General features: G+C 42.8%; 1 protein-coding gene across 20 annotated transcripts in view; it reads right to left on the bottom strand.

Annotated features, from left to right (window-relative positions):
- dlg2 (discs, large homolog 2 (Drosophila)) overlaps positions 1–13,245 on the bottom strand; it is a 400,329-nt gene that overhangs the window by 207,731 nt on the left and 179,353 nt on the right. The window contains exon 1 of one of the 20 annotated variants that reach the window (XM_045693441.1): positions 8,730–9,180. The exons of the other annotated variants lie outside the window; for them this stretch is intronic. Within the exon in view, the coding sequence (XP_045549397.1) occupies positions 8,730–8,759 (30 nt within the window). The 5' untranslated portion in view covers positions 8,760–9,180. Of the gene's footprint in view, positions 1–8,729; positions 9,181–13,245 lie in introns of those variants that run through there. 20 annotated transcript variants of the gene reach the window in all.

Raw genomic sequence — 13,245 nt, 5'->3', positions numbered from 1 at the left:
GGTACAGCTTACCGTGCGGTAGCAGAGAGAACAGTCTATGAAAAGGGTGGCTGGAGTCTTTGACAATTTTTAGGGCCTTCCTTTGACACCACCTAGTATAGAGGTCCTGGATGGCAGGAAGCTTGGCCCCGGTGATGTACTGGGACGTACGCACTACCCTCTGTAGTGCCTTGCGGTCGGAGGATGAGCAGTTGCCATACCAGGCAGTGATGCAACCCGTCAGGATGCTCTCGATGGTGCAGTTGTAAAACCTTTTAAGAATCTGAGGACCCATGCCAAATCTTTTCAGTCTCCTAAGCGGGAATAGGTTGTTGTCCTTGCACCACACGGTCAGGCCTCTAACCTCCTCCCTATAGGCCGTCTCATCGTTGTCGGTGATCAGGCCTACCACTGTTGTGTCATCGGCAAACGTAATTGATGGTGCTGGAGTCGTGCCTCGCCGTGCAGTCATGAGTGAACATGGAGTACAGGAGGGGACTGAGCACGCACCCCTGAGGGGCCCCCATGTTGAGGATCAGCGTGGCAGATGTGTTGTTGCCTACCCTTACCACCTGGGGGCGGCCCTTCAGGAAGTACAGGATCCAGTTGCAGAGGGAGGAGTTGTTTAGTCCCAGGGTCATTAGCTTAGTGATGAGCTTTGCGGGCACTATGGTGTTGAACGCTGAGCTGTAGTCAATGAATAGTATTCTCACATAGGTGGTCCTTTTGTCAAGGTGTGAAAGGGCAGTGTGTAGTGCAATAGAGGATTGCATCATCTGTGGATCTGTTGGGGCGGTATGCACATTGGAGTGGGTCTAGGGTTTCTGGGATAATGATGTTGATGTGAGCCATGACCAGCCTTTCAAAGCATTTCATGGCTACAGACGTGAGTGCTATGGGGCAATAGTCATTTAGGCAGGTTACCTTAGTGTTCTTGGGCACAGGGACTATGGTGGTCTGCTTAAAACATGTTGGTATTACAGACTCGGACAGGGAGAGGTTGAAAATGTCAGTGAAGACACTTGCCAGTTGGTCAGCGCATGCTCGGAGTACACATCCTGGTAATCCGTCTGGCCCTGTGGCCTTGTTAATGTTGACATGTTTAAAGGTCTTACTCACATCGGCTGCGGAGAGCGTGATCACACAGTCGCCCGGAACAGCTGGTGCTCTCATGTTTCAGTGTTACTTGCCTCGAAGCGAGCATAGAAGTTATTTAGCTTGTCTGGTAAGCTCGTGTCACTGGGCAGCTCCCGGCTGTGCTTCTCTTTGTAGTCTGTAATAGTTTGCAAGCCCTGCCACATCCGACATGCGTCGGAGCCGGTGTAGTACGATTCGATCTTAGTATGAGTATAATGTCTACCTAGCACTCCTTTAACTAACCCTGAGGAGTCTTTGTTTCCTCTGCATGTGGAGCAGTGTTACAGTTACAAAGCGATACAGCTGAGTCAGCTACATGAGTAGAACAGGCCTTGATGTTAAGGGAGATGGGCACCACGCAGGAAACAATAAGGCGGTCAGTGACCGCAGCTCTGTTGCTGTCTCACGGTTCAATTCTGTTCTGATTTTCCTCACTCTGCAGTGCAGGACGGCATACATTGGGGAGAGGAATAGAAGGAGAGGGCTGAATGAGTCTTCAGTGCTGTCAACAAGCAGCATCTAAGCTCGACTCATCATATCAGAAAATCTCTTCCGATACTGCCAATATACCAGCCACCGCCTCATTATCAACCCCTGGAAAAGCAGTGCACATTAAAATGCATTCAGTAGTGGAGTCTTGGGAAATTGAAAAAATATATATATATTTTACTCAGACACCACTTGAACTAGTCCAGTCATTTTTTGATATAAGAAAGTTGCATCTTTCTCCTAATCATTCATGTCTGTATATAAGACAGTTGGATCACAATGTTTAATCCGAAAAGTCTGGATGTTACATTTGCCCCTGCGACAGGGGCAATTGTAACAGTAATGGGGGTGAAATGTAACACCTAAAAAATAACCCAAATAAATTAACTTTTGCATATGCAAGTCTTGCTATGCACGTAACCAACATTTACAGTAACACTCGTTTGTCCAAGGCCATTCAGTTCCTCTCAAAACTGTTTACAACTTCTTTGTTACTTTTAATAGGACCCCAAGGCTATTTAAAATTAGTATTTGTATAATTCATAAGATCTTAAAGTTAAAATCAGTTGTTTTCATAATTTGGCTGCTTGTCTCAGGGTCATTTTAACACTGCATTACAATTGCCTCCAACCCAGCAGCCATGACAAAACCTCATATGCCAAGCAAGAGACAACAATAGTGACATGTCAATCATGTCAATGTTTAGCCAATATATAGTGATAAAAAGTATGCTAGTTTGAAGCAATGAGCATTTAGGCTCAGGACAATATCAGAAAAATGCAGCTGGTGGAAAAAACGATTTTAACCCCTAAAAAAACAAAACATTTACTAATATTTTGCTGAAACTTTTCAATCAGGGAGAGAACCTAAATGTGCATCTACTGTGTGAGCTTCATCACTCTAGCTTGTTTCTGTTCGGGGAAATTTCAAGCTGTTACAATTGCCCGCTGTAACAATTGCTCCCAGTCTCCCCTACCTGCAACAAAAAAGCCCTAAAGCCGTCATTCATAATTTAGCATAACTTTCACTAGAGCATGACAGGAGAGTACTTTCTCCTGCTGTCTTCGGTCTTAGCAGGTGCAGATGCAGCGCAGCATATCAAAAAGAGAGAGCCAGGCAGGCTTTTTTTTACCTTCTCTGATTTTCTTTCAGCACTCCCCCAAGCTACAGTAACCAGTGATGTACATGTGCAACACCGCACATGACAGTGAGATTGCCCTTTCACACTCCAAGATGAAATGTAGAGACCCTGTAATATACAATCATATAAATATATGCAATTTAGCAGACTGCTTTATCCTTAAGTCATGTGTGCATACATTTTTCCTATGGGTGGCCTCAGCGGCGAACAATCCCACTATCCTGGCGTTGCGAGCAGACCAGACGTAAAAGATGAATACAAGTTTTCAAACCTACACTAACATACATTTAAAATCAAAGAACATATAAAAGTTCTAAAAAAAGGAACCGGATGTTCCAAAAGCATCTGTGTCCGAGCTAAGGCGGTAGCCATACAGAATTCATAAGAACCTGCCGGCGGGCCCCACAGGAGCCATCCGTTCCTCGCTGCAGGACATAAAGACGACGGGCAAAGCGGAAATTAATTTAGAGTTTGATTGCATTTACAGCAGAATTAATTACAGCAGAAGAGGTGATTAAGCTTGTAGCTGAGTGGCAGCACTGAGGTCCCACATCAAAGACGAACACGAAAATTACTCGTTACATTTTGAATGCTTAGCAGGACAGAAAACGGTCCAATTCTCACACTTATCAAGAGAACATCCCTGGTCATCCCTACTCCCTCTGATCTGGCGGACTCACTAAACACAAATGCTTTGTTTGTAAATTATGTCTGAGTGTTGGATTGTGACCCTGGCTATCCGTAAAGAAAAGAAAAAAAAAGAAAATATTACTTTTACATTTGATGCTTAAGTATATTTAAAACCAAATACTTTTAGACTTTTACTCAAGTACAATTTTACTGGGTGACTTTCATTTTATATTAAGGTATCTTTACTTTTACTCAAGTATGAGAATTGTGTACTTTTTCCCCCACTGGTAAAAATGGTTTAAAAAAATGAAACCAATAGATGCTACACAAAACAGGGGTACAAAAGAAACAACCACTGGACATTTGATTGAAGGGAATGATGTATAATGGAACTAAAACAAAAAGGAACTAAAAACACAACCATGACTAACTGTGGCATAGTAATTCACAACAAGAAAATACTGTTCTGTTTTGTTTTACAAAACAGCAGTAATGCTATATGATGCTGGTGATATAATAAGCAATCCCAGTGCTTTCTGGGTAACGCCGTGCCTCCTAGGTAACCAAGACAACCTACAGTAATTGTAAGTCAATGAACCATAGAAAGAAGGGCAAATATTGGGGTCCAAAAATGGTTTGTCAATATTACTTTTCACACTAGCCCTAACTATTCCAAATAGAATCACGCTTTTCACATAAAATGAATGATGCAACAGTGAGTAGTATCCCTACCTCAATGATTCTCAACCACTTATGAATTCTATTCACGTTCCAATGAGGGTCTTGACTTGTTCACATGCATAATACAATCTTTGTTGTATTGTGTTTTTAAAGCTGGAGATTTAGAATACAGAAGAAGTCATATGTTTTAAATATCTTCCAAGATATTTGCAATACAATATAATCATTTAGCTTGTGCAAAACGTCACATTCTACCAAAGTATGTTTTCTAACCGACTAACAGAATATGAAATGCACACAATTCCTTGCCCCTCAGGCATAGTCCATATTGTATCATGGCGTCACACATGCACACTATTTATATTGTAAAAACAAACACCATATTGTTGTGTTACCCATAATAGGGTACACATGCAGGATTACTGCAACAACAATTATTTCAGGCATATTATGTGCATAACAAATGAAGGCATTGACTTCCAAGCATTTCACTGTGCATGAACTTGAGTTCTTGGCCTGCTCTGTGTCTTGTATGTGAGTTATGTCTGCAGACAAGGCTTAATCAAAGATGAGATGAGTGCAGTGGGAAGGTAGGCCCCTAAACGGCAGGTAATCCAAGAAAGAAAACAAGTAGGCGGCCAAAACAATACATCAGATCAGCCTATAGTTAACATCAGGATGCACAACTGGTTGTTTCTTCTGTTAAAAATTGTAGGCTGATCTGCTCCTATATGTATTGTTTTGTATACATTTTCTGTAAATAGTTCCCAAAAGTTTATTGCATCACCTACTTGTTTTCATTCTTGTTGAAAAGACTTCACAGAGCTCTCATGGCAGGAAGTGACAAGGCCAGTGAGGTTTGCTGTGATCTCTGGTCACTGCTGTGATTACTTGTCCTCTACTGATGTTGTCTTTGTGATTTACCATCTCTTAAATCATACGCTCAGCAGTGTCAGAGGCCATTCAGCTCTCAAAAGAACGAAAGTGCTTAGTGTACATTTTCCTCTTAAGAGAAATTCTCTTTCACCAGCAACATCAATGCATGTTCCTGCTGAGATATCAATAAATTAATTAGCACGACTAGCCATCCTAGATGGACTGTTATTGAGGTTAAATCTAAGACTTGGTTGTGGTCACAGTGTGTATAGAAAAGCCTGATATGCGTAGTCATTCACACCACCACACAATCTCTTCACATTTTGCATGAATACAACCAAGTAAGCATAATTACGATGAAAAGACGTCTTTTAGACATCTTTTCCAGACGTTGACCTCACGTGCATTTTAGGTGCTGAATAAAAAGGTTAGAAGACGTCTTTCCCTTACATCGAAAAAAAGTATTTTTGGGATGTCGAAAACATATTTCGGACATTTAAAAAAAGTATTATATGGACGTTGAAAATACGTAACTTTCAAAAGACGTCGCCGTCAGTAAATTCTTAGTGGGAATTGGAGGCCTATACTCTTTCACTACAGTACTTCCTTCAAATTTAAAGGCAGGATCAGGGGGATTCTAGGCTAGTAGAATGAGATTCCACCATTGCTTAGGCTACCAGTCATGATGTTTCACGATAATGGACGTCATCCCATTTCTGACAACAATGTTGCAAACAACATACCCGGGTCATGGCGTGAAAGGCAAACCCCTTACTGGACCAATCATATATGTCTATATTTGGGCCAAATCAAGGCCAGTCTGGACCAAATCTGAACCAATTATAGAAGTATTTTTTGGGGTCAAATCAAGGCCGATCCGGACCGGACCAAAGCTGAACCAAATATAGACGTCTATGATTGGTTCAGATTTGGTCCGGACATGGAAATCAAGGCTGGTCCGGACCAAAAAAATATAAAAAAATGACAGAGGGTCCGGAGAGCACCAAAAAAAAGACATTAAAAAAAAAGATGCCTGACGGTAAATGCTTAGTGGGAACATAGCAGTATCACATCACGGCATGCTTGACAAAGATGAACGCAATGCTTCCCCTCCAAATAACTTCTTATCTGTTGACAATTCAGCAAAGGGAGCTTAGTTAGCTTGCACTTAGAAAGCATTTAACCTTGGGCCTCCCGGGTGGCGCAGTGGTCTAAGGCTAAGGATTCTGGGTTTGAGCCCAGGCTCTGTCGCAGCCGGCTGCGACCGGGAGGCCCATGAGGCGTCGCACAATTGGCCCAGCGTCGTCCGGGTTAGGAAGGGTTTGGTCGACAGGGATATCCTTGTCTCATTGCGCACTAGCGACTCCTGTGGGGGGCCGGGCGCAGTGCACGCTGACCAGGTCGCCCGCTGTTTCCTCCGACACATTGGTGCGGCTGGCTTCCGGGTTGGATGTGCATTGTGTCAAGAAGCAGTGCGGCTAGGTTGGGTTGTGTTTCGGAGGACGCATGGCTCTCGACCTTTGCCTCTCCTGAGTCCGTACGGGAGTTGCAGCGATGAGACAAGACTGTAACTACTACCAATTGGATTCCACGAAATTGGGGAGAAAAAGAGGTATAAAAAAGAAGAAAGCATTCAACTTCTTACATGTCACGGCTTCCTCAAGACCCAAGGGTGCACTCGTTTTGCATAACCGGGGGTTGCCAAACTACGTTAGCGGTGAAGGAGGACTTTGCTGTTGTAATCTAGTAAGGGCGTTGAATGTCATCCCTAACTAAACAGAAGTCAAGAAAAACAAAGTTTAAATCTGCCTAGAATGACACTATTGCCTATTCACATTATGGAGGAGCCATAATGTTGTTTTTGTCAGTAACCAGGAAGTCACCCTGTGTATGATGATGTCATACTGCTGAGCCTAACTTTAAATGGATTGTTCAATCAAAAACAATATTTTAGTATGACAGCAATCAAGTTTTCTAGATAGAGCACTTTCAGAACAGAGCAAAAAGTGTGATGATGATGCATTTTGAGTGATGGTTTGAGTGAACTCCTGCACCCTCCTACCGCATAGATTCTGATGTGCATTCGGGTAGCTTCTGGGCTCATGAGGATAGCGGTTGAGGCTAGAGAGAGCAGGGTGGGTCAGTCACTGGGTGAGTGCCAGGCCTCCCATCTGTTAATGGCCCATGTTTACTTATCTCCCTTAGCCCATGAAAAAGGAACTACCTCTCCACCTCCCACCACTCTCTCCCTGCCTCCCTCCCTCCATCCCATTACCCCGGACCAGGCCCAAACATGAGAGGGCTTCCCCAAACAATGGCTGCATTCTGGATGAGAGAAAGGGAGCGATACAGGGGGAGGAGAAAGAAGGAGCAAAACAGAGAGACATGAATAAGCTAAGACCACTTGGATGGGCTCGAAGAAGAGGGAGCAGGGCCGAAAAAGAGTCAACACTCTCTCTCTCTCAAGCCACCTTCTTTCTCCAGGAATGTGTCTCTTTCTCTCAGTTTATGTCCCAAATCTGATGTCACGGTTTTACTGTTAACAATAAAGAAGCAGTTTTATAAACTTCCACTGTCCTCCAAGAGTTGCTGAAATGCCTCTTCACCAAATATAATGTCCCCTCTCTTTTTCTCACTCTCCAAAACACGAAGCAAACTTATTTAATCTTACCACACGCCACTTTATTGCAGGACTCTCTCTATCGCTCTCTCAAACATGCAAGTCACTACGGGTGGAATGACTGTTTAGAGCAGTGGTCCATCTCTCCAAGCCAAAACAAACATGAAAGCTTCTGCTGGTGTGTGTGTGTGGGGGGGGGGGAGTAGGGGGTGAAATCTGACCCCACATGAGGCTCTCATAGTCTAACTGCAAAATTAGACGTTTGTCCACGTTTTCTTTAGTAGTTGCTCCAAACATCAAATGTCTAAGTGTTTTTGTTGCTACTGCTGCTCTTTTAAAAAAAAAAATTTGTATTTATTTAACCTTTATTTAACTAGGCAAGTCAGTTAAGAACAAATTCTTATTTACAATGACAGCCTACCCTGGCCAAACCCTAACGACGCTGGGCCAATTGTGCACCTATGGGACTCCCAATCACGCCCGTTTGTGATACAGCCTGGAATCGAACCACGGTCTGTAATGACGCCTCAGGGACTGAGATGCAGTGCCTTATACCACCGCGCCACTCGGGAGCTGTATCGTTCCATTTTCGAAGTTAAGGGTTAAGTTTAGCACACATTCCGGATGGTATGGGTTAAGGTTTGGGATAAGGTTAAAACCAGTGTCCACGACTGGGAACAAACACTCAACCTTCTGATCCATTCATACTTGATGCTAACAGCACTCACTGTTGCCCCAAGTGGCCTGTTTTGAAGGCATTGCCTGACATCCTCAGGACATGGATAATTTCGATGTCAATCTTGAACAATCTCCCTGGGCCTCAAGCCCCCACTCCGACATGTCAGCCTCAAATACACATTCCCCTCCCCTTTACATATTTTGTCGTTTGTCTGTGTGTATGTGTGTGGAGGGGGAGGAAGATGGATACAGAGGGAGGGAGAGAGGAGGTAAGCCAGAGACACTTTGCTGCAGTTGTTTTCTAGAGAGTTCAGTCTGCATGTCTCCTCAGTTTTAAGCCTGCTGGTTGAGAAGGCAAATACACACCCAACACACACACACACACTACTAAAGCCGCAGTAAGACGGGCTCTTTATTTTATCACTTTAACACTGCCAGCTCCCTAACTCAGCACTGAAGTTTAAATACCCCCTTGTAATTTATTGAGTGTTTTCTTACCTCCACGCTTTTTTTCTTCTTCTCCTGCATGCCCGTGTATGGAGTGCGTATGCTCGCTGTCTTGAGTTTCAGGAGCACTGGAAGGATTCAGTCCCTCACTCTGATACTGCTGGACTGGAAGGATTCAGTCACTCACTCTGATACTGCTGGACTGGAAGGATTCAGTCACTCACTCTGATACTGCTGGACTGGAAGGATTCAGTCACTCACTCTGATACTGCTGGACTGGAAGGATTCAGTCCCTCACTCTGATACTGCTGGACTGGAAGGAGCTCTCCTGAAGCAACTGCTACTTTCCACTCTGGCAGCTCTTAGACTGGCTGCTGCTCATTTTGTGTCTCTGTATGTGTGTGTGTGTGTGTTCCTGCATGTGTGTGTGTGCGCTTGCGTGTCAGCAATGCTGCCGGGATGTGGGACAGCTAAGAATTGCTTCCCCATCGCTGCACCTACCACTCTGCGGCAAAGAGTCCCCCCTCCCCACACACCCAGTACAGGGAGGGAGCCTAGCCAAGAAGGAACTAAGAGGCTACAGGGGCCATGTGGTAGCCCAGGCACATTTAGCTGCTGCACCACATGCCGGTAAGGGAGCAAAAAGAGGAGCACATGCAGAGATGGGGAAATGTATTGTTTGACAAAAGAAAGGAAAATGTGGTGAATGAGGAAGTAGGATGCCCTGCGTTAGAACACATTGCATGTTCCTCAGATTTGATGCGAAGGAGATGTACATGTATGTTGGTTGTTGTTTTTTTCCAGAGAATCACATACTTTGAGGAGAGCTGTACAAGCATGGTCAACCAACCAATTAAGTTTCTGATTGGGTTGATCAGATTGATATCTAACCCAGGGCTTTGTAGGGCTGTGGCGGTCACCACATTTTGTCAGACGGTGATTGTCAAGCAAATAACTGTCGGTCTCAATGTAACTGACCGTTAATTAAATAAACACATTTAGCATCTCCTGGCTTCCACACCATTTAAAAACTTGAATATATCCATGTAATATAGCCTAATCCTTCACAATAAATTCATGATTTATTGTAGGCAGGTCTAAAGAAACATGATATGAAGAAAATGTAGTCTATTTCAGAAGAACAGAATAACCTACTCTGAGTTGTCCTTAAGTTAGGTCCTGTTGTGGCTATGCCAAATGGCTGTGGGCTACAATAGTTCATTTAGCAGACACTATTTGCTTATTCCGTGGCATTATTTTATATAATTTTATAGTATGACGAATACAATTGAACAAAGCAGAATAAAATAAATATTTTCTCCAAACAATTTGAGGGAGTGAGCACATGCAGCTATTCTGTGTTAATTTAGAGTTGGGCTATATGATTTGATTTTTAATACATTGTAAGGCTGTATGACGAGACTAATGATGATTTGAAAAAAGGCATGAGCTTTTTGTGCAGGCTGTACACACTCCAATAGTCTCTCATAACACAATTTGACAAGCACTTGACAATGCCTTGAATTTCACGGCAGCATAGCCTTTGTGGCCGTAATGCACTCTAAAAAAATCCATGCCTTTTGTGGGCACGGAGTGGTGCATTGTGCCCTTTTCCCAGAGTGCTGCGCAATCCAAAGCATGTCTCACTCACACCACTCTCTGTCACGATATCAGGTCTTCCTCACAGGCTACAAGTTAAGACAGACACATCGGGGACGCAACTGCGAGCATCCTTATCCAATTCCAAGATGCATATTGAAGATATTGGATGAACTTTCCACATTTACTTTTCGGCAGCCAACAAGCTGAGTGGGCCTAACGAACAGCAAAAGCACTAGCCAATGTCAATATACTATCCCCCATAGTACAAAAGTCGACCTATTCTGTGCCAGAAATAAATATTACAAACAGTCAGGGACATTAATATAACCACTAGCATAAAAAAAATTCTAACTTATTCATTGTGAATGATGCAACAGATCAGAACGTTTAGTTTAAAATGTTGATAAACTATTAGGCTATTTCTTCACATTATAAGCACAACAATGCACACATGGTAGTAGGCTATAAGTGTGAATGTCCCATTAGCGGAAAACATTATTAACAAAAGTGACCACAAATGCAATTATGCATTTAATGCTTTTATTACAAAGGTGCATTTTTATGGTGAAACTCACACCCTGCTTATATATGCCAGTAAGGCTCTACACCCCTTGTAAAGCAGAATAATGTGCTTTGTCATTATGAGATATCGTGTGTAGATTGCTAGAATTTTAAATGCATTTTATAATAAGTCTGTAACCTAACAAAATGAGGAAAAAGTCAAGGGGTCTGAATACTTTTTCTATTTTTATTTTCCAATATATATATATATATATATATATATATATATATATATATATATATATATTATATATATATATATATATATTTTTTTATTAACCTCTCCACCACCCCCCTCTTCGGAGGACAAATATCTTTAAAAGAAGTTAACAGCTTTTCTGCAACATATACATTTTACATATTCATTTTACATATATGGTAGTTTTATATAAAGCAGTCACATAACAATAATACATTACTAAACATAAACTCTTTAATCCCACCTCTCAGCTACTCTCAGCCCATCCCACCTATCACCATAGACCACCCTCGTTTGGGTTCTATGTGACATATATTTTTCAATTGTGCTGTGACGTTTTACATAATTTTTTTACCTTTCTAATTGTATATGAACTCAGCAAAAAAAGAAACGTCCTCTCACTGTCAACTGTGTTTATTTTCAGCAAACTTAACATCTGTAAATATTTGTATGGACATAACAAGATTCAACAACTGAGAAATAAACTGAACAAGTTCCACAGACATGTGACTAACAGAAATGGAATAATGTGTCCCTGAACAAAGGGGGGGGGCTGCAATGGCCATGGCAGAACACTGGCATTCCTGTCTTGCAGGAAATCACTTACAGAATGAGCAGTATGGCTGGTGGCATTGTCAGGCTGGAGGGTCATGTCAGGAAGAGCCTGCAGGAAGGGTACCACATGAGGGAGAATGATGTCTTCCCTGTAACGCACAGCGTTGAGATTGCCTGCAATGAAAACAAGCTCAGTCCGATGATGCTGTGACACACCGCCCCAGACCATGACGGACCCTCCACCTCCAAATCGATCCTGCTACAGAGTACAGACCTCGGTGTAATGCTCATTCAACGGTAAATGCGAATCCAACCATCACCCCTGGTAAGACAAAACCGCGACTCGTCAGTGAAGATAATTTTTTGCCGGTCCTGTCTGGTCCTGTGACGGTGGGTTTGTGCCCATAGGCAACGTTCTTGCTGGTGATGTCTGGTGAGGACCTGCCTTACAACAGGCCTACAAGCCCTCAGTCCAGCCTCTCTCAGCCTATTGCGGCTTGAGCACTGATGGAGGAATTGTGCGTTCCTGGTGTAACTCGGGCAGTTGTTGCCATCCTGTACCTGTCCCGCAAGTGTGATGTTCGGATGTACCGATCCTATGCAGGTGTTGTTACACGTGGTCTGCCACTGCAAGGACAATCTGCTTTCCGTCCTGTCTCCTTGTAGCGCTGTATTAGGCGTCTCACAGTACGGACAATGCAATTTATTGCCCTGGCCACATCTGCGGTCCTCATGGCTCCTTGCAGCATGCCTAAGGCACGTTCACACAGATGAGCAGGGACCCTGGGCATCTTTCTTTTGGTGTTTTGTGTGACTCAGTAGAAAGGCCTCTTTAGTGTCCTAAGTTTTCATAACTGTGACCTTAATTGCCTACCGTCTGTAAGCTGTTAGTGTCAGTTCCACAGGTGCATGTTCATTAATTGTTTATGGTTCATTGAACAAGCATAGGAAACAGTGTTTAAACCCTTTACAATGAAGATCTGTGAAGTTGTTTGGATTTTTACGAATTATCTTTGAAAGACAGGGTCCTGAAAAAGGGACATTTCTTTTTTTGCTGAATTTAGTATCCACAGATTGTGAGCTAAAGATGAAAACCTTTCCTACGAGTATTATTATATTATTTATTGACTGACTATGGCTTTCCAAATCGCCCAACACTGCTATTTGTAAGGTTCATTTTAAGTGCATGATGTGATTTTTTAACCATTTCCGAACCTGTGACCAGAAACAAGCCACATACTGTAGGGGAAATACCAGAAACAATTGTCTATTGACTTGGTCTCTTCGCAGCAACATCTATAGAGCTGAGATTGTTGTATGCCCCATATATATAGCATTCTGTTGGTGGCAAGAATTGTATATAATAATTTAAAATGAAAAACTCTAAGTGTTGAATCAAGTGTAGTTTTTTGTACCAGTTCATAAACCATAGGGGGTTTCCGAAGGCACTGTATTAGGAGATTACTATATTAAGATAGTAGTAAGCAAGTTTACGCATGCTATCATGTATGCTATTTACCACCACAAACCAAAGTTGGCACTAAGACCGCACTCAACGGGCTTATAAGGCCATAAGAATTATTTTTGTTTGTTATTACATACAGCCGGGAAGAACTATGGGATATCAGAGTGGCGGTAACTCACCAGCAC

Source organism: Salmo salar, chromosome ssa13, assembly GCF_905237065.1.
Source record: "Salmo salar chromosome ssa13, Ssal_v3.1, whole genome shotgun sequence".
NCBI classification, from domain to species: Eukaryota; Metazoa; Chordata; class Actinopteri; order Salmoniformes; family Salmonidae; genus Salmo; species Salmo salar.
This window is presented reverse-complemented; position numbering and strand designations above follow the sequence as displayed.